At 40.7% G+C, this 20,192-nt stretch overlaps 1 protein-coding gene across 1 annotated transcript; it reads right to left on the bottom strand.

Moving 5' to 3' along the window:
• Window positions 1-2,600: 2,600 nt before the first annotated feature.
• Window positions 2,601-19,777, bottom strand: LOC149284389 (GTP-binding protein 1). Its single transcript, XM_089496818.1, has 12 exons — window positions 19,619-19,777; window positions 14,999-15,110; window positions 12,396-12,576; window positions 11,652-12,000; window positions 9,780-9,903; window positions 8,439-8,553; window positions 7,831-7,975; window positions 7,567-7,749; window positions 5,637-5,772; window positions 4,703-4,881; window positions 2,935-3,117; window positions 2,601-2,693 (listed from the first exon to the last, which is right to left on the bottom strand). The coding sequence occupies exons 1-12, from the start codon at window positions 19,775-19,777 to the stop codon at window positions 2,601-2,603; spliced, it is 1,959 nt and encodes a 652-aa protein (XP_089352944.1).
• Window positions 19,778-20,192: the final 415 nt, after the last annotated feature.

The following is a 20,192-nucleotide window of genomic DNA, read 5'->3' as shown; positions in this document are numbered from 1 at the left end:
AAATCCCTTTGCAACATCAATACGCAGCACCATATGCAAAAAAAAATGTGCACAGAATCTGCTAGATATCACAAAGGGTAGAGGCCAATACATTTTAATGCATTCTCCATTGAAACAAAACGTAGCTTATCGGCTGTCCAGAAACTAGAGCTTCTTGTTTAGTTAATCGCAGCTTCGATGAAGCAAGTTGATATACACATTTTCTTTTGCAATTATGAAAACTTTTTATGCTGTCCCCTTCTTACCACTTTGCTGAGGGGAATACAATGCATGTTTGTAACCTTCAAACTAAAAGTAACTGCAAGGACTATACCATGTGATGGAGTTTAAGTAGTACTTTGAAATTAAAGTATTCAACCTATAAACGCGCTGCTCGCCCCTGCCAAGTTACATATTCCTTGAAAGAACCGGCAGAGAGGGGATGAAAGGAGATTAGCAGTAATCATACAAATCCCCCCCCCCACACACACACAAAACACAGTAGGTCGCATTTGTATTGTGTGCCAACTAGGAGGACTGTATTGGGAGGTGGGACCCGCCAAAAAAACTTGCGGGCGGTCAGGCACTGTACCTGTGGGTCCTGGTAATCCCGCGCAGTCCTGCAAGGCTGCCTTCTTGCTGCTCCCTTACAGTGTCTCCTCTCTTGCGCCGCCCAGGAACAAAACAGTCACGTGATGTGACGTCACTTCCCGTGACGCCGCCTTGTTCCTGGGCGAAGCAAGAGAAGAGACGCTGTGAGGGAGCAGCGAGAAGGCAGCCTTGCAGGGCTGCGCAGGAACTCTGCAGTTCAGGTAAGGAGGTGGGCGGGATTGGCCACAAATGTGGCGGGAGCGGGCAAAAAATCAGCGGGAGCGGGATTAAAAAAAGCTGCCCCGCGCAGGGCTCTAGTGTCAACCATGGACAAGGGACAAAAACTCCTTTTACCTTACTGTTGTGTCGGTTATGAATGAATTATGAACAGACAAGACACTTTTGAATACTCCCCAGGGGTAAAATGGAAATTTAAAATAAACCACATCTCTCCACAAGATCCAATATATAGATATGCTCCAGAACATCATGAAAACAGGGCCAAATTGAGCTCTCAAAAATAAATACAAGATTTCTACTTGATGTGTGTGTTCAAAGACCTATTTCTTCCTCCATGGACAAAAACATGTTATTCGATGTTTTTTTTGTTTTTGTTTTTTAAAAAAAAGAAAGATGAATATTCTAAAATATTCCAGTTGAATTCTAATGTTACTGAATTTATTTAAAAAAAAAAAAAATGTCCAAACTCTTAATAAAATGGATGTCCTATACTGCACAAGTAGATTGGAGAGTCCTCCTTAGGATTAGTTTTCCTCTTTTCTACTTCCTGATTGGAAAAGGGGAAGTGCCAGTTAATTTTGTTTCCTCCTTGAGCATTAAATAAATTATGTATATTTAAATGCAGTTTAGCATTGAGAAAAACTTGATTTTAGCTTATTTTGTTCCATTAAACATCCGTTATCTCGAAAGCTGGAAGCTGCGGTTACCATCAGTCACCGTCATGTGATATTTCCTGCTCAAACACCGCACTGTGCTGATCGCTATGCTATGAAGGCCAATTTTCCACAGACTTTCATTAGTCAGATTGTCCAGCCTATCGATTAAGAGTGAGACACAGACAGTATGATAAAGGAGTCAGGGTGTTTGTATATTATATTGCGCTAAGATAACAGCCACAATACATTCCTAATATGCAGCTGCCTGAAGATATTACATCAAAATGTATTCTGATACACAATAAAAATGTGGGCATTCCCTATTAAATTCTTCTAGCAATTTATACAGCATATAAATTATAAAAAAAAAAAAAAAAAAAAGCCAAATTAAGATTGGAATATTTAAAATGTAATAAAAAAAAAAAAAAAAAAAAGTCCACCCTGGCGCTACCTACATACAATTGGTATTTTTAAATATTTAAAAAATCTGTATCCATTTCTTTTAAATAGTTGCTGAAAGTCTTTCATTGGAAATGTTAGGAAACTGAAGCTTGTATTATAGCTTTGATTTAACCTAACCCTGCTTAAAATTAGGAATCGTCAGGGAACCAAGCTCATGAAAAAGTATGTTAAATGCTCTGACGTTAGAGGAACCAACCTGGTCGGCTTCAAATTGTTCAGAAGGGAAATACTAAAGTCTTAGGGAAGTGAAATGCTAGGATAAAGACCTCGCTAGCTGGTAGCATTACTTTTTCAAATATGTTGTGGGGGTGTGAGATGGGGTAGAAGACACCTATAAAATATTAGTCACTGTAGAGTACATTTTTAGTTCTTTGAGTTTCTGCATCTCCCTACGATTTAATACTAAACTCCTACAGATGGTAAGCAAAATTCTCTGTTAGTATGGTTCACAAGGCAATCCGACAGAAAGGCAGCAATCATTACAGAAACAGTGATCAATGGCCATGACGACGACATCAGCAGAGGCACCAAATGAATGGCAGAAAAGTGGACACTGACAAAGCCGAGGCCCATGGTAATTGCAAAGAAGCTTTGGGAGTGTGGTTCTCTACTGTAACTGGCGGTGTGAGGCATGTGCAGGTGCTGGAGGGCACGGAAGATGAACAGTCACGTTTAGCAGCCCCCTGCAGGGGCCACACATGCTCCCTGCGATTTTACTTTATGCCTCTGTCCTCCACGTCGCCGTCCTCCTCCTCCTGTCTTGGGCTGTGGAGAGAGAGAGTGAGAGTGAGAGACATTTAAAACAAAAAAACAAGTAAATAAACGACACATTTAAATTATTTACTCCAGCTTATGAAGAAGTACAGCCTTCTGTGTTTTTGAGATCTCCAGGTCTGTTTAGTTATTACCAAAATAAGGAGAGCAGTCCACTAACGTTAGTACCCTTTTAACTTTTTATCCAAACATCCAGTTTTGTTGACCATTTCTTTTTAGTTTTTATTTTAACCTGTGCTTGTAGTGCTGTTGCTCCTGCGGTTATCCCAGTTGTGGCTGTTGAAGAAGCCTCCTCCATCGATGCTACTCCTGAGCTCTGTTCATCCTTCTTTCCAAGTGGGACTTTTTTGGTAGACTGCATCTTGACTTGTTGTGGTTTGGCATTCATTGGCTGATTGTTTGTACTTTGTAATAGCTGCAGATAGATAGACGGTAGGTTAATGCTCCAGCAACACCAGATACCGCGTTTATTCTTAAACTGATGCAGGAGAGCCATATGCCTATCCCGTGCATTACTGTAGGATTCTACACTTTTGCAGTGTCCCACTTATGTACTACTCTCTCAGCAAAGTAAAATTTCCAAACATTACATGCACATTGTTCTATTTGTTTTGATATAAACACAACAAGGTGAACTTGAATCAGCAGCAGGCTTGTCATTATGTGTGTACATATCGCTCAAAATTAGGGTGTACTAGTTTGTCAAAACCACTCTTAAGAACAGATCCACAGCCGTTGCTGTGGACATGCTATATCAAATATTTTCATTAATGAGGCTAAAGTCCATTAAGTCATTATTTAAAGATTGTTAAATTAGGAATTTACTTAACGTTGAGCTCTGCTCACATAATAAATAACAAAGAGAGAGAAAGAGGCGCCGAGTGGTTTTCGCTTACCAAGCTGTCAGTACCCGCTCGGCGCCCCTCTCTCTCTCTCCTCTGCGGCGAGTCTCCCTGTTCGGTCTTGGTGCCGGCTTGTAATGCTGAGTGCCGGAAGATTACCTCATTTCCGGCACTCAGCATTACAAGCGGGCCCCGAGACCAAACAGGGAGACTCGCCGCAGGACTGCTGAAAGGTAAATACAAGGAGGGCGACAGGGACGGAGGGAGAGAATGGGTAGATAAGGGGGGGGGGCCCCCATTTTAAAATTCGCCCCAGGCGGCATTTTGCCTTGGGCTGGCCCTGCTTACACACACACACACACACACACACACACGAGTTTTGCCACTGGTGGATTGGGGAGGTGCTCACATGCTTTTGATACTTTGCAGCAGCACAATGTATCCCAGTCAGAACAAGATCACCAACCCATTGTCTTCTGTTAGGCTAGACCTTGATTTTCTTTCCATACCAGTAAGCAGTCATGTCATCAGTTACCCATTTACCTTGGTGCTGCCCTAGGCCTGACCCAGAGAAGCGCCACCAGCTGCCTCCTCCATGAGATTGTTGTGGACTGTCGGGATATGATGTCTATACCTGGGAACTCTCCGGGTTTGCTCGGAGATTGCCGGGTGAAGCACCGCTCCCCGCCCATTTTCCCTTTAAATGGGGGTTTTTCCCCCACAGACATCAGCGGGGAGTCCAGGCCGTGTCCCACAAGGGAAGGCCGGGTAGCCGGAGCCCAGAAGTTCCCAGGTATGATGAGATCATATCCCGACTGTCTCTCGGTGAAAGTGCACTATACCTTTAAAACAGTCTATGGAGGCTGTGCTGTCCTAGGACAGGATATTCAAGTGCAATGTGAAGCAGAAGACAAACCAATATACTGACATAAATGCTTACGGGTGAAGAAATATAGGGCTAAGTTTATTGTGGGTGAAAAGGAGACAAACACAATGCTGTGGCAGGATTCATAAATTAAAAAAAAAAAAACTAACACCAGTCATCCGTTCCTAAACTCAAACTAAAACAATTTGCTTTGGAAATTTGCAGAACTAATGGCAAAGTATTAAATATAAAAGGATTTTCCCGTGGAAGACGGGCTTTCATTCAAAGCCTACCTTTGTTATGGTGCCCACAGCTTTGGTACGACCTTCCCTGAACACCAGCCTCTGATCGATGTGTAGGTATTCCGGTGTTTTGATGAAGCGGAAGTGAACAGTTGCTTTATCTCCGGTGCGTAGACAGTCACGGCTCATACTCAGGATAGTGGCAGTTTGGCGAATACTGCCACAATGCACTAAACAAAGAGACATTTTAGCAGAGTAGGACAAATGCAGCATATATTTGCAATGATGAACAACAAAAAAAAACCAAAAACATAAAAAATAAAAGGAGGGTGAGGAGTCAGGTCGAGTTTAAGATGGAAAAAAAAAAAAAAAAAAAAAAAGCATAGCATTGCCATCTTTAAGCAATCCGTAATGTTTTACTTCCTGCCATATCTAGTGTCAACTTTTATTTCCCCAAAGTAAAACAAAACTGCTGTCACCCACAGAAATTACATTTAAATTTGTTGAATGTAGGAGATAAGGGAAGAAAACCACAGTTTCACCCATACATTTATATTAAATAAAAACTAAAAACACAGCCACTACATAGTCAAATAAAAGAAAGTTAGACAGATGGTAAAAACAGAGGTTTCCTTTAACAATGGCCACTTAGAATGCTTTTTATATGGTGTGTGTGTGTGTGTGTGTGTGTGTGTTCACTCTTCCTTGCTATCCACTTGCTTCCACTAAGACACAAGATAGCTTCTCGTATTGTAGCTGTACAGCTAACCAGCAGCTGTTAAACATAACAAATACATGCCTCAACACATGCTTGCCTACCATATTGAAACCAGCTTGGTTTGTATGATAGACCTGACATATTATGCAAACTTTGTTACATCTATGCACAGAAAGGTAGGAAAGGCAGTGTGAAACTGTTTGGGGGATTCGGTGGGATATGGGCCCCTTAATTCACCAAAGGACAAAACTGCCAGAGAATAAATACCCATGGCCTGGTATCGAGGGCTGATTGTGGTAGGATGGTGCAACACCAAGATCTCTGCTTCAAACTCCCATGAAGCCTGAGGGTTGAGACGTGGAGAAACCATCACCATGCCCTTCCTGATAGAGGAGCGTTTAATCTAGGGAGAAAACAAATTTATAGAATCCATGTGTGCAAATATTACTTTTTCATTAAATTAATCTTAATATGTATACAAGTCAGTTTTATACTGTTCTGCAGACCATTTACCATAATACTAGGGCTGCAACTATTATTTTAATAATCGATTAGTTGACCGATTATTTTTTCGATTAATCGGATAAAAAAAAACCAATATGCAAATTTTTCGTTTATTTAAAATAATTTCATGAACTGGATGTTAAAAAACAACTTAAAATTTACATTAACATTCTTATTTTGTTATGATGTAATAAAAAACAATATTTTCAAAGTACAAGAACCCAAACACAATATTTATGAAACAAAATAACCCCAAACATTCTGAAAAGAGGTGGACTATTACTGTTCAAGAAACTTTGCACCCAGCACCCAGCACTTTGCCCCAGCCCTGGCACTTTGCACCCAGCACTCAGCACTTTGCCCCAGCCCTGGCACTTTGCACCCAGCACTTTGCACCCAGCACTTTGCACCCAGCACTGTGCCCCTGCACCCAGTCTCCAACTCTGCCCTGCCCCCAGCCCTGCCCCCACACCCTGCACCCAATCTCCTGCCCTGCACCCACACTCACACCCTGCCCTGCATCCCCACCCCCACTCTGCCCTGCATCCCCTGAAACCCCACCCCCGCGAACCGCTCTGTGCGAATGGAGCCACTCGCACAGAGCGATTCGCACAGACATGAAGAATACTTACCTCCGGAACGCGTCACATCCGTCACGCAACTAAAAGAAGGCGGAGACTGCAGAGCGTGTAGCAGAAGCGGGGAACGCTCGCGGAGGTAAGTAAAAGGAGCCGAGTGCTCCAACAACGAATCGATCACTCGATTAATCGATAACGGAAATCGTCGACAACGATTTCCGTTAACGATTATTATCGATTCGTTGTTTCAGCCCTACATAATACTTAAACCATATCTGAGGCAACCTTTTACCTCTTCAATGAAAAGAATCCAAAAAAGGTGTTGACAATGATTCATCGGAAAGTTTAAACTAACTCTGAGGTGACATTCAAGAAATCTCACAGATTTCGACATAGGAACATAGAATTTGATGGCAGACAAGACTAGTCTGTCCATTTCTCCCGAGGTAAATCCTCAGACCTTTAATCGGTGCTTGGTATTGTCTTAGATTCACAATAGCTTTATGCCTGTCCCATGCATGTTTAAACTCAATCTCTGTATTTAGCCTCTACCACTTCCACTGGGAGGCTGTTTCATTTATCTACCAGTTCATAGCTCCATTCAAGATAGGAAAACACACAACATCAGCTCTCCATACTGCCCTTTTAATGAATAAACCTCAAAGTGTATGAGACTGCAGAATGTTGGCAGAGAAAGTGGATAACATCAGCTACTGTACAATTATACGAGAGCCTACAATTTTTTTTTTAAATCACAAAACAGTGTACTTTAAAAAGGAGTAGAAACATGAAAGATGGAAATTAAAAAGGAGAAGAAAACGGGGGGTGTTAGGGGGACTGGAAAGGCAGATGGTTCCAACCTGCTGTGAAGGTCAGTGTTTTACATCATACAAACTGGCTACAAAAAGATTCTACAACTCACTTCTACTAAGGAAGCTTTTTCCTATTCTGCCATACAGAGAATTAAGTCCAACTGGTTTAGATATTTAAAAATGGTCATCAATCACAGCTCGTACTTTAAAACAGTCAAATTTTAGATCACAAATACATGCCATTAACATTACTAGGCTAACCAATACCAAAATTTGGCATCACCAAAATAATGATTCGCTCACCTTTTTCAAGGCAAAAGATGCAGTCTGTCCACCTCGCACCTCCTTAACTGGCATTCGTTTGCGGTGAATAGACTTCACTGCAATGGAAGTGAAGCTGCCCAGTGGATCAGGTCCCAGTAGGAGAAGATCATTTAACTTAATCAGACCTCTCAATGTTGTTCCAGAAACCACTGTGCCCACACCCTACAGGGGGAAGAAAGAAAACAAAAAGTTTGGTTTTGCCTATGTAGAAGTTCAGAAGGCCTGTGTCCCTTCCCTGCTTACTGGTACAGAATAGGTGTCATCAATCTGAAACTCTGCAGGTTCCTCCTCGCGAGAGCTGGTACGAGGAGAAAGGAGGTTCAGAAACATCTTGAGAAGGTCCAGGTTCTCCCCTGTAACATTTGAGATCTGGAATATAGGACACATCCTGTACAGAAAGAAGTGGGAAAGTTACAGGTAACGGGATGGTGCGAAGTGAATCTAATAACATATCAAAAAAAAGTTAATGGAAATTATACATTGATATATTTATATAAGCAATAACATCACAAGACAAGAAATCGTAGTTTGTTTTTTTGTAAATGTTCCGCTATTCCACTTTCTTGTGACTATTGCCTTGAGCAACATGTACATATAGGAATACAAAGCTGACAATTTTTGCTTGCTCTTCTAAATTCATGTATGCAGAAAGTAAAGTAACTCATGGACAGAGGTCCAGCTGAATGTTTTGTCTGTAATAAACTCAGCTGGTGTTTCAGTTAGTCAAGTAACCCCTCTAAAGGCAAAAGCGTGGAACTCCGTCATTATAGCATTATATAATTTATTTTTATAGGTAATGGCTGTCTGTTTATTCTGATTAGGCGTGTCTGCACATTTATCAAGACCCATACCTCTCTGAACTAAAGTTGGAAGCTGTGACAATAACATCATCTTTGTTCTGGACCAATACTGGTATCTTCCTACAGCCAGGAGACTTCAGCAGTCTCTGTAACAACTTTAGAGTTTCTGCAAAACATACCACAAAAAAAAAAAAAGTTTTAAAGCATTATTTCTACAAAACAAAAGTTATATTACACACATATACACCGATCAGCCATCACATTATGACCACCTGCTTAATATCGTGTAAGTCCCCTTTTTACTGCCAACACAGCCCTGAACCCTCAAGGTATGGGCTCCACTAGACCTCTGAAGGAGCGCTGTGGTATCTGGCACCAAGACTTTAGCAGCAGATCCCTAAAGCATCACACTGCTGCTGCCGGCTTGCCGTGTGTTTTCCCAAAGTCACACACATGCACCTGGCAATCCAGGTGATGTAAAAGAAAACGTGATTCATCAGGCCACCTTTGCTTCATGGTCCAGTTCTTCTGCTCATGTGTCCATTGTAGGCAGTGGATAGGGGTCAGCACCCTGCTTGGTCTGAGGCTACGCAGCAACAAACTGATGACACTTTCAGAACCAGCCTTAACTTTTGTCAGCAGTTTGAGCTACAGTAGCTCGTCTTCTGGATTTGACCAAACGGGCAAGCCTTCAACCCCCCACGTGCATCAACGAGCCTTGGCCGCTCTTGACCCTGTCGCCGGTTCACAGATTTTCCTTCCTTGGACTACGTTTGATGATAGGTACTGACCGGGAACACCCCACAAGAGTTTTGGAGATACCCAGTCGTCAAAGTTGCATTTTACAGCAAAAGTTTGCTACACAGTCAAAAAACTAGGTATGATTAGACTATCATGGGTCCACCAGCAGGACAATGGTCCAAAGCCCACACCTACAAGTGTTGGAATGGTTGAAAAAAAGCAGGGGAGCCAAAACCTGCCATTCAGCAATCATTAAAGAGCTTGAACAAATTGCAATTGAACAGTGGGAGAAAGAGAGCAGACTTGGCTACAAGAAATGTTAGGTTGCATACCACTTGGCAACAATGACAGCCTTCACTTAGGGAAAGGTGCCTTTAATACTGTCCAGGCCATATTTTACATTTCTTCAGTGAAATCACATTTGAAAGCATCTTTTTAGTTGAGTACCTTTGGAGATCACATTAAAATATTCTGATAAGTGTATCCACTTTGTATTGTAAATGAAGATATTGTATATGATGTACAAAATATTCAAGGATACCAATAAAGTTGATCATAACTGTACAGAGGCTATATATTTATATTTTAAACAGTACTATATTTGACAGATTAGAATGGTACAGTACAGTTTAGCGCTGTATGCAACTTCACCTTGTAGTATATTTGCCGGACACATATCTATCTTTGTCACCACCACAAATACTGGGACATTGAGCGCCAAGGCCAGACCCAGGTGTTCCTTGGTCATGCCCACTATACCAGCATTGCTGCCCACCTAGGGAAAGAAGACAGAATTTGTTAAACTAGAATAAATCAGACTATTTTCCATCGAGTTAAAAATAGTTTCTTCTAAAACTATGTGTTTTATGTTACAAAGTAAGCCAAGTAGGTCTATTACCTTTCACCGTTTTCTACCGAATATGCTAATAAATATAAAATAAATGATTTTATATTTATGATAGTTTGGCGTGTAAACCAGCATTTCCCCTTATGTGTGAGCAAACTCACAATAACACATCCAATGCATCTAAGCAAAAAGGGGACAAATCCTACATACATATAGACATGTAAATCCAATGGTCATCAAACATGAAGCACTTGATATTTACCTTTGCTGGTTCTAGAAAATGTGGATTATTTTCTGTGTGTGTGTTACTTGGTTTCTCTCTGTGGTTTATCATGTGTACAAACACTTTTTATAGGTACTGTTCTGATGTATGCTTGCTATTCAAAATATCTACAACAGCTACAGCCCAGGAGTTGCAGTACATAACATCATCCATTCGAGACAGAAACAGTGTATAAGGAAGTAAACTCCATAGCACACTATACATAAAAAAAACCAAAAAAAAAAAACGCAAGCCCATATATTTGGTGTAAAAAAAAATAAAAAAAATATACATGTATATACTATACGACTAAAAGTGTGTAGACATCCCCCAGAGTTTCAGCCAAACCAATTGCCGACCGGTTAAAAAACCAAGCACATAACCTGGCTATCTCGATATACCAGGTGGGGTAATCTCTCACTACAGCATTCCAAACTGCCTCTGGACGCAACATCAGTAATGTGCATTGGGAGCTTCACAAAATGGGTTTCTATGGCTGAGCAACTCCCACAAACCGAAGATCACTATATGCAATGCCAAGCTTTGGCTTGAGTGGTGTAAAGCCCATTGCCGTTCGACTCTGAAACAGTGGAAACGTGTTCTCTAGAGCGATAAATCAAGCTTTGTCTGGAAGTCTGATAAATAAGGGTTCGGTGGACTCCAAGAGAATGCAACCTACCAGAACGCATGTCTGGGACTGTTTTTTCAGCATATGGGCTAGGCCTCTAAGTTCCAGTGAAGGGCAATATTAATTCTACAGAATATTAAGATATTTTAGACAATTGTCTGGCACCAGCTTCAGGAAGGCCCTTTTCTGTTCCAGCATGGCCGTGCCCATGTGAGCAAAGAAAGGTCCACAAAGACATGGTTTGATAAGTTTCATGTGGAGGAACTCACGTGGTCTGCACAGGGCCCTAATCTTACCCCACTGAACACCTGTCAACATCAGTGCCAGACCTCACCAATGCTCTTTTGGCAGAATGGGCACAAATTTGCACAAAAACACCACGTGATCTTGTAGGAAGCCTTCCCAGAAGTGCAGAGGTTGTTTTAGTGAGTGGTGGCCAAGTCCATATTAATGTCCAACAAGCTAATGTAGGCATTATACACACACACTTTTCTCCCTTTAAAACACTTTATAAATGGGCTTGCATATAATATATATAAATTATATTATGTATGGAAGGAAGAGTGTGCTCTTGAGAAAACTCTCCAGGAAGGACTGAAAGTAGAGTTTGTATTATCACAAAAGAAGTTCTCTGTTGCGATTGCGTCCAGGGTTTCTCCCTACTAATTATATATTATAGTGCCTAGGTACAGCTACCATACCTTATCACCAAAATAAACAAACACACACTTGCATAGAAAACTAGCTTGTCTATGTTACTGCAACCAGGCTTCCTTCAAGTCTTACCATAAGCATGCAGAAGTCAGGTAGGTGCCCAGTCATTCCAAATACTGTGGTCTTCAAGTATTTTTCATGTCCAGCCAAGTCAATAAAAGTTATTATCTTTGAGGATTTCTCGCAGATTTTGGTCCACTCCAGGCTCCCCCCATGGCTATCTGGTTTGTTGACCACCTGTCCATGACTGTCGAAACCCAGAATGTCATTTCCTACACTGCTGGTCCGACCCGATTCGATCTCATGCTTATGGCGGAAGAGTTTTTGTCTTGCAAAGCCGCGCCCATTGTCCAATTCTCCATGGGTTAACACACCCAAAAGTGTGCTCTTTCCTGCATCCACATTGCCAACAACAGCAACTCTAAAAAGGAAACAGAGTTAGGGAAACCATAAGAAGCAACAAAACCAATAAGGGAAGAGATGCAAGTACGAACAATAGTTACATGAATCTGAACAATTGACATCTTCAAGGATACGCGTTCAAAAGAAGGTACCTGCCTAAATGCAGTCTGAATCACAGTCTGACTGATTATTGCTAGTTATTAAAAGGACAACTAGCAAATAGTCAAATTCCATAAATTAAACAGCAAACAGTATAGGTTAATTTTCATACACTTGTTAGGGCCGATTATGGTAGTCCTACTAATTTGTTCCTATTTAAATTACATGATAAATTTGGGATTAAAAATTCCTGGCATACACACAAGCTTTGTTTTTTTGCAAATACAATTGGCACCAAGCAGCAAAAATTCTCACCTGACTTCTAGGAAGTCATTATCGCCCACCCTCTTGCGCACCAAGTAGTCTCGTACTTTGCCTCCAGCCTCCTGGTGTTCACGCAACTGGATCATATCGGCACCAATCTGTTCTGCCATGCTGGTTACTGTGGCAACTGATGCCTCCATGTCAGCCTCGTTTAGTCCATATTCTGTACCATCTAGATAAGGGAGAGGAAACAGGAAAAATGAGCATTTGCAGCGTTTGGACAGCGTTCCATGTAATATGGTCTGCAGGTAGGAAGAAGTAGTACAGCGTTAGCAAATGTGTATTATAATAGGTGAAGTATAGCATACTGGCCAGTTCTGTGCTTTCAGAATATGGCGTTAAATTAATGTTTTAGACGGGCAAGCTTAACAATTAAGATCTCACCATCCCAAGCACAGTGCAGAAATAGAGTTGTGTGCCATTATGCAACAAGAAGCCCGTAAGCATGTATGGCAAGCTATTGCATAGTAAGTGGTTCAGTTTTACTAAAAAAAATATTTGCTCGCAAAACCAATACATCCCTTGATCTGTCCTAACAGCATCAGTATAAATGAACGGTCAGCAGTCAGTCAACATATGGTACTTGAGATTAAACATTAGCATTTAACACACAAGTTATCTTTTACACTAACCACAGAATCCAAGGGGCCAGAGTGTCGGCCATTTGCCAAGTCTTACATATTTAAATATGTACGTTGTGCTTAGGAATCATGATATAATGACCAGTTCCAATTGACATGCTAGATAAATACACATAGAAAAATATCTACCATAAAACTATACATTACAAAACATTGAACTGCAACCCATCATAGCAGCCGTACTAATTATTTCAATATCTGGATTTAAATGCAAGTTACTACTATATATATATATATATATATATATATATATATATATATATATATATATATTATATATATATATATATATATATATATATAGTCAAAGCATGTAAGTTTTATGACAACTTAAACAAACATTTTCTTGCTGGAAGAATAAGCAGTGGCAAAGAAAACAAAATTTACATTTTGTTCTTTTAGCATAAAACGAACACATGACAATATGTGAATAGTGCCTCTTATTTGCTATAAATATAAAATTTTAATTATGTAAAGGCATCTCTAAATGTGGGATTTCACTTATGATTACCTAAAGTTAATTTTAAATTTAAGCAGCTTAGGTTAGTGAGGGAGCTATATAGCTCTACTTTATACCACACCAGTGAAAACAGGATATTCTAACCATCTTAAACTCAAATCCATACCAATTAAAGTGGTTAGTTACACAGACCCTATAGGAAAAAAGTTTTACCAGTAAATGTTCATTCATGTAAACTATGTGAACAATTTTTTTTTTAATAAAAGCTATGATTGAGAAAAATGTTGTTTTTATTTCTTTTTTTTTTTTTTCCTTTCAACCTGCCCCCCCAGTTATGCACATCTGCCCCCCCAGCTTGCCACTCTGACCCAGAAATGCCTTATACCCCCTATATGCCACTGTGCCCCATGATATGCCTTTTGACCCCCTATGTGCCACTGTGCCTCCAGAATTGCCTTATACCCCTATATGCCACTCTGGCATTTAGGGGGTTAAAAGGCATATCATGGGCAGAGTGGCATATAGGGAGGTAAAAGGTATTTCTGGAGGCAGAGTGGTGTATAGAGTGTTAAAAGGCATTTCTGGAGGCAGAGTGGCATTAAGGGGGTTAAAAGGTGTTTCACAGAGCACTCTGCCTCCAGAAATGCCTTATGCCACCCATTTAACACCCCCTCCCTCCTCCAAACTTACCGGAGCTTCTGAGTCCCCGGTGCGTAGTGCGGGCAGCATGTAGAGCTCTACGCGATTCGCGTACACAACTTCCGCTGCAGCCGGAAGGAGGTGCGGTTAGCAGCGGGGGTTGTCTGCGTCCATCGCGCAGAACTTCCCCGGTTGTCAGAGACCACGGGGAACTCTGATATATGACAGCCGGGGTAGGTCTGCACGGACTAAGCACCGGGGACTCAGAAGTATCGGTAAGTGTGTAATATTATAAGACGACCCAGATTATAAGAAAGGGGGTATTTTTCAGAGCATTTGCTCTGGAAAAAAACCTTGTCTTATAATCGAGCAAATACTGTAATTTCTTTTCTTACCATCTCCATCTCTCCCCACCATTTTGCTCTCTTGCTTTTAATTCCTGGCACAGCAATCGCTTCCCCAATTGTGTAAACACATTGACACCAATTCTCCCGTCTCATACCCTGTCAACCCCACCTTTCATTCCAACTCATCCAGCTATGCCCCCCATTCTGAAAGGTGAACGCTCATTTTAAAATTAGTTAAAACAAAAATGTGCAGTTTTATTTTTGAAAAGACAAAAAAAAGTTTTCCATTGAAATGTTGCATATTATGCGATGTTATCATAGCCTAGTCCTAATACACAAACACACAGATACCGCCTATGGTAAACAATAGAATGCCACATTCGGACTAATGAAATTCTATGAAAGAATTGACTCCATTAGCACTGACATTACAAATCAGTTGGAATTTGTAAGACAAGCACTCACAGAAATAACCATAAACACAAACAAAAAACACAAACAACTTACCAGATCCTTGGCCAATAACATATATCGTCTCCCCCCTTCCTTCATCCATCCTATCCCGTAGCTGGCGGAGAAGGCTGTCATACTGTTCTGCACTGGGACTCACCAGTACATGCTACAATAAATAAATGTTACCCCGTGAGCAGGACCTCAGCCAAGTCAAACTTGTTTATGATACAAAACACCATAAACATCCAAACAAATACAAACTGCTTCATCGCCATGAACATTTTATTGCGTGGGTCATAACAGTGCTTATCTCAAGGCTGGTTCCCCTGATATTCAATGCACTACTCTGGTCATACTAAAGAGGATACAGGACAAAAAAAAAAAAAGAAAAAAAAAGAAAAACTGACAAATTGGAGACTTGGTGAAATCAACATGGTTTGCAACAATTGTTACAAAATAACACTTAAGTCTCCCAGTCACTTTGTGTGCGAACAAAAACCTCAATGATCTGTAAACAAAACGTAGCTTCCGAACTCACCTGACCTAAAGTAACCCTTCCATGTACCTAATTTCTGATGTTCCCAATTACATCTGTGATCTTATGAGTATGTAATGTACAGGTTTTTTTTGTTTACAGATCATTGATACTTCAAATCGCATATAATGGATACCCCCAGTCCCAGTATTATAGTGAGAAAGACTGACACTTATGTGTTACTTTTGTTAACAATTGTTGCAACACACAACAACAATTGTCTGAGCGCAGTGGTTATTTTTTGGTTTTGCTTTTATTTGAAGTGTTGGGTGGTATACTTATTTCTGTAACATCTGTCTGTAAGCTCATCACTCTCCTACTCTCTCTTTACCAGGAGTCTTCCCTTCAAGAAGAAGCTCATCCGGTGAGATTGTGTGTTCTATAGAGATTACACATTCTATTCTCCAACAGGCCATGTTATTACACCATAACAGGTAGACAACATACCCAACATGACATCTTTATTAAATTGCTTTTCACAAATGAACATTTCCAGATAATACGTACACAACAAGTTATCCGATAAAATACAGTTGACAGATGTTTGGGTGCATGTGGATAGAACAAAAAACAAACCCAAAAACATTGATACATTCTTGGTGTAAATTCCATTTTGCCATACATGTTAAGATCTTAGAATTTTCTGTATAAAACAAGTTGCAATTCCCCTCCTCGCCTCATCACTCCAGTCAGAGTACGACATTTTGAAATAAATTAGTTATTAGACAAAGTGTATAGACTCACACAGGCAAAGTGTGTTTGTGGTCTCAGTATGCCCCGAGTGCCAATCGCCACGTTACCACGCTCTGTTCCTGTTGGGGGGGGGGGTTTGAGGGGACCGAGGGAAAGCGTGAGTATGGATGTGTGTGTGTTGGCAAGTATGTGTGCATGCGTGTTGGCGTCAGTGTGCAAGTTTGTGCAAATATGAGAAATTGCGTAAAGATCTATGCCACTGCATATTTAAGTTACTGGGTGAAAAGCAAGGGAAATATGGGGAAAAAAAGATGCCAGATATAATAATGAATAAGAGTAGAGATAGGGGGAAAGGAGAGTAATAATGAAATGGAGGGGGTATGGGACAAATGGGAGAAATATACAAAACTAAAAAAAAAAAAAAAAATGATTAAGGGGAGTATCAAGTGGATACCCGAGACTCGGTTTAAACCCGGGTGCAAATCCTTATGTACATATTATAGAGTTAAAATGGGATGTCTAGAACAGAAAATGGACTGCAACACAAGACAAAGGGGAAGATATTGGAGCCAGAAAGGCATTCATCCACAGAATGAGTAGAAGCGTTATGGCTACCTCCTAGAATTAGAAAAGTGCTTACAAGTAAACTTTATTATCACTTGATGCGATGCATCATACACCTTTGTACCATAAATAGAGTACCTGGCTGCGTCCTAGGGGTCGGGAACAGCACAATTTTGCAGGAAACACCCTTGTTTCTTTCTGTTTGACATTTATGATCTCAGATCAACAGTTTACATGTATTAAAGCTCCAAGGGCACCATATTGAGGAAAAAAAAATGCAGGATGATTTTAAGAAAAACTGCACACGCTACTACTCCTGGACCAGTAAAGCTAAAGGTTCTCAAGAAGCGATCATGGGTCTTCATCCTTTTTCAATATCATGTTGCTTATGAAAATACTTATTTTGTTAGTAAGAAATGACAAAGCCTTCTTAGAAAAACAACATTACCACTTGGCTCATGGACCATAAACTTCCCTCCAGCACAGCCAGATCTACTAGTAAACACCTTGACACCTTATACTGCATATAGTATACAAAAGAATGCACCAGTCTTAATCACTGAGCCAGACACTCAGACTAGTGAAAGCCTGAGGAAGGACAGATTTCATTAGCATTGCCATAAAGAATCAGCTCAGTGTGGTGTTTGAGCAGGGAAAGTGGGCCAAATAAAATAAAAATACATCACATGATTTTATTTTTATTTTAATATCAACTACCTATCATTTAGTAGGGAACTGTGGTTGCCTCTGATCCTAGTAGGCGTAAATAAAATATATATATATATATATATATATATATACATACACACACACACACATACACACACATACATACACACTGTATAAAGCACTGGTGTAACTGCAATGGGGCCCCATGCCACTAGGGGGTCCAGTGCGACCCCTCGTTCCTGTCTCAGCATACAGATTAAAATTTGTTTAGATGGGCGCTTTCTAAACTATTTTGAACCGGCATGTAGCGACAGGAACATATTGGGGTCACGTGACAGCATGCTGCATAATTGTGTGTGTGAGCACTGCTGCGTAAGTGGGGTAAGAGTGTGTTAGTGAGTATGAGTAAGTCTGTTTACATATGTTGGAAGGGGGGGCAGGGGCAAAAAAAAAAAAAAAAAGTCCCCAAACAACCTCTATGTGCAATGATCGCCTAGAACTGTTGCAGTTGGGGGGCCCTGGGGCAATTCTCATACCAGGGCCCTGTGATTTCAAACGAAACACTTGCTGATCCATATTGAATTGGATCAAAAATACAATAACTAAGCAGCATAAACTCTGCCCAATACACACATGTTGCAATACCACCGTAACCAAAAGATTCCATTTCTCTCTCTGACAGCTACCTACGAAAACAAACATTCTCAACACACTTTCAGATTTAGCTACATTCTTATCTAGACATTCAAAAAGGTCACAGCCTTTTATTCCAACAGTGTTGACAATGGACTTATAGCAACCCTACATACTATGTATACACACTCAGGGCAAGAGACAAAAGATAACACATACAGTTCAACGTGGAATGAAGTTCCGGCTCCACCCAGTGTCATTACAGTCTATAATCATGAAGTTACTAAGGCATTTCATCAGCTATGACAGGACAACCGGCAGCTAAATATCAGTTTGATATCATATCATACCAATAAAGCACTGAATCATGCTGAAGGAATGACAAACACCTATTGCACTCTACTTTCCAATTCACGGGAATATTACATACTTGGTCGTTAGATTTCATGGATATCTGTCACTGAGGATGGAGATAACCCCCTTGTAGTGAGCTGCATTAGAAATGCACGGCTTGTGATGCCAATGCTACTCGAGTAAGACACATGAACCTACTTTGTTCTTTTATTTTCATTAGAGCGAAGAAACCTGCACGACAATTGGGATGTTTACAAGCATTTGCCTCAAGATAAACAAAACACAGCTTCTGATAATATCAGTGAAAAGAGACCGCACCAAGCACGTTAGATCTCTATTTAAATCCAGTTAATAGCAACTGAGACATGAATTGTGCCAATTACACAACATTAATTATAGCCTAGAGTATGAAAGGTCTGTTACTTTATTCTTCCTGCTAAAGGTATAACATAAAACTTTTAAAAAACACCTTTTCCGCTTGTATAGAAACCCATCAGTGCCTACTTTTGTGTCACTTTAAGGCCAGTGGCCGCCTGATGGCATAACAGATAGGTCTGAGTGTTCCTGGCAAAAATGATTAAAAAACTTAATACACATTTACAGGACACCAGGACTTGGGTTTATACTGCGGCATATAGTGTGTTTTCATTCAGCAGGTGAAACAGCACCTTTAACAGGTCAGAAGACAACTTCACTTAAACCTGTAATGGAATCAAAGATCCCCGACCATATTTCACTAGAACATATGCTAGATTACTACTACAGAACCCACGTGATCAGAGTCTGGCAAGTGGCTTTTTGATGTATATACAACCTTTATTCACACCGGTTGAATGAAACCGTGTCACTATCCGCTCCAATCAACATGCCCGCCAGCAGCATTTCATCAACACACCTAGGAGAAGCTACAGTAACGGGCCGTGGACCATCGCCAACACAGAAAAGATCAATATTTACTGTAAATAAGCGACTGACTGGAAGTCCCCAGCAAAGTCTCTCGGATGTTTTAATGACCCCAATAACAGCCTTTCAAATCGTTTTGTTAGCAAACATTAACGCAATTTTTGTAATTATTTGCGCACCGACACGTTAGTTTAAGATTAAACTGTAATGACAGCCAAAGGGCCTCATTTATCCCCGCCCTCTCCTAAGTGACACGTTCACTTGCCCCCTTCGCTCAGTCGGACTCGCTGTCAGCGGGAGACCCTTCCATTCTCCCTTCTTACTTTGCTCGTCAGGTCTATTTCTGTCTCGCCGTTCCTCATTGGCTCCCCATCGAAGCTGCAGTCCGAATCTTCGGCTTCTGGCTCTGGAGAGAACATAGAAGCCGGGACTGGGGATTCGCATAGCTTTTGCTCCGGTTGCAACGATGATGGAGACGCCATCTTTAACTAACTCCTTTGCTTTCCCTTAGTTATCATAAAAGTCTACCTAGCAACGAAAGCTTTCATATAGCTAACTCTTTTGCTATTGGTCACCTGTCCAAGTAACTCCTACATTAGAGCGCAAAGCCGCGCCTCTCGTTTGCTAACTTACGGCCTATTGCCACTTCGTCAATATGAGAAATAAACCACGCCCTTTTTGGCTGGAGTAAATAACGCTTCACGCGGTTCAGAGATAATACATCAGGTTAATAGCATTGAAACCACACCCCTTTACAAACGTTAGCCAATCGAAAGTTGTCACAATTATGTCTTCCTTTCTAACTTCTCCATGCTAGAGAACCAGTTTATAAATAGATGTTTAAATGTTAATGGATATTACTTAAACTAAGGTATCTTGATGTTATTAAACAAAATA

This window comes from Sceloporus occidentalis, unplaced genomic scaffold (genome assembly GCF_023333645.1).
Source record: "Sceloporus occidentalis isolate IW3139 unplaced genomic scaffold, rSceOcc1.0.p SCAF_94, whole genome shotgun sequence".
Taxonomy (NCBI): domain Eukaryota; kingdom Metazoa; phylum Chordata; class Lepidosauria; order Squamata; family Phrynosomatidae; genus Sceloporus; species Sceloporus occidentalis.
This window is presented reverse-complemented; position numbering and strand designations above follow the sequence as displayed.

Excerpts from the sequence above, each read along its gene's own strand:
- LOC149284389 (XM_089496818.1), bottom strand. The coding sequence starts at position 19,777 with ATGGCGTCTCCATCATCGTTGCAACCGGAGCAAAAGCTATGCGAATCC. Across the intron at positions 7,750-7,830 it reads ATGACACCTATTCTGTACCA|GGTGTGGGCACAGTGGTTTC; the intron begins GTAAGCAGGGAA and ends TTCCCCCTGTAG. Across the intron at positions 4,882-5,636 it reads CCCTCGATACCAGGCCATGG|TGCATTGTGGCAGTATTCGC; the intron begins GTATTTATTCTC and ends CTCTTTGTTTAG.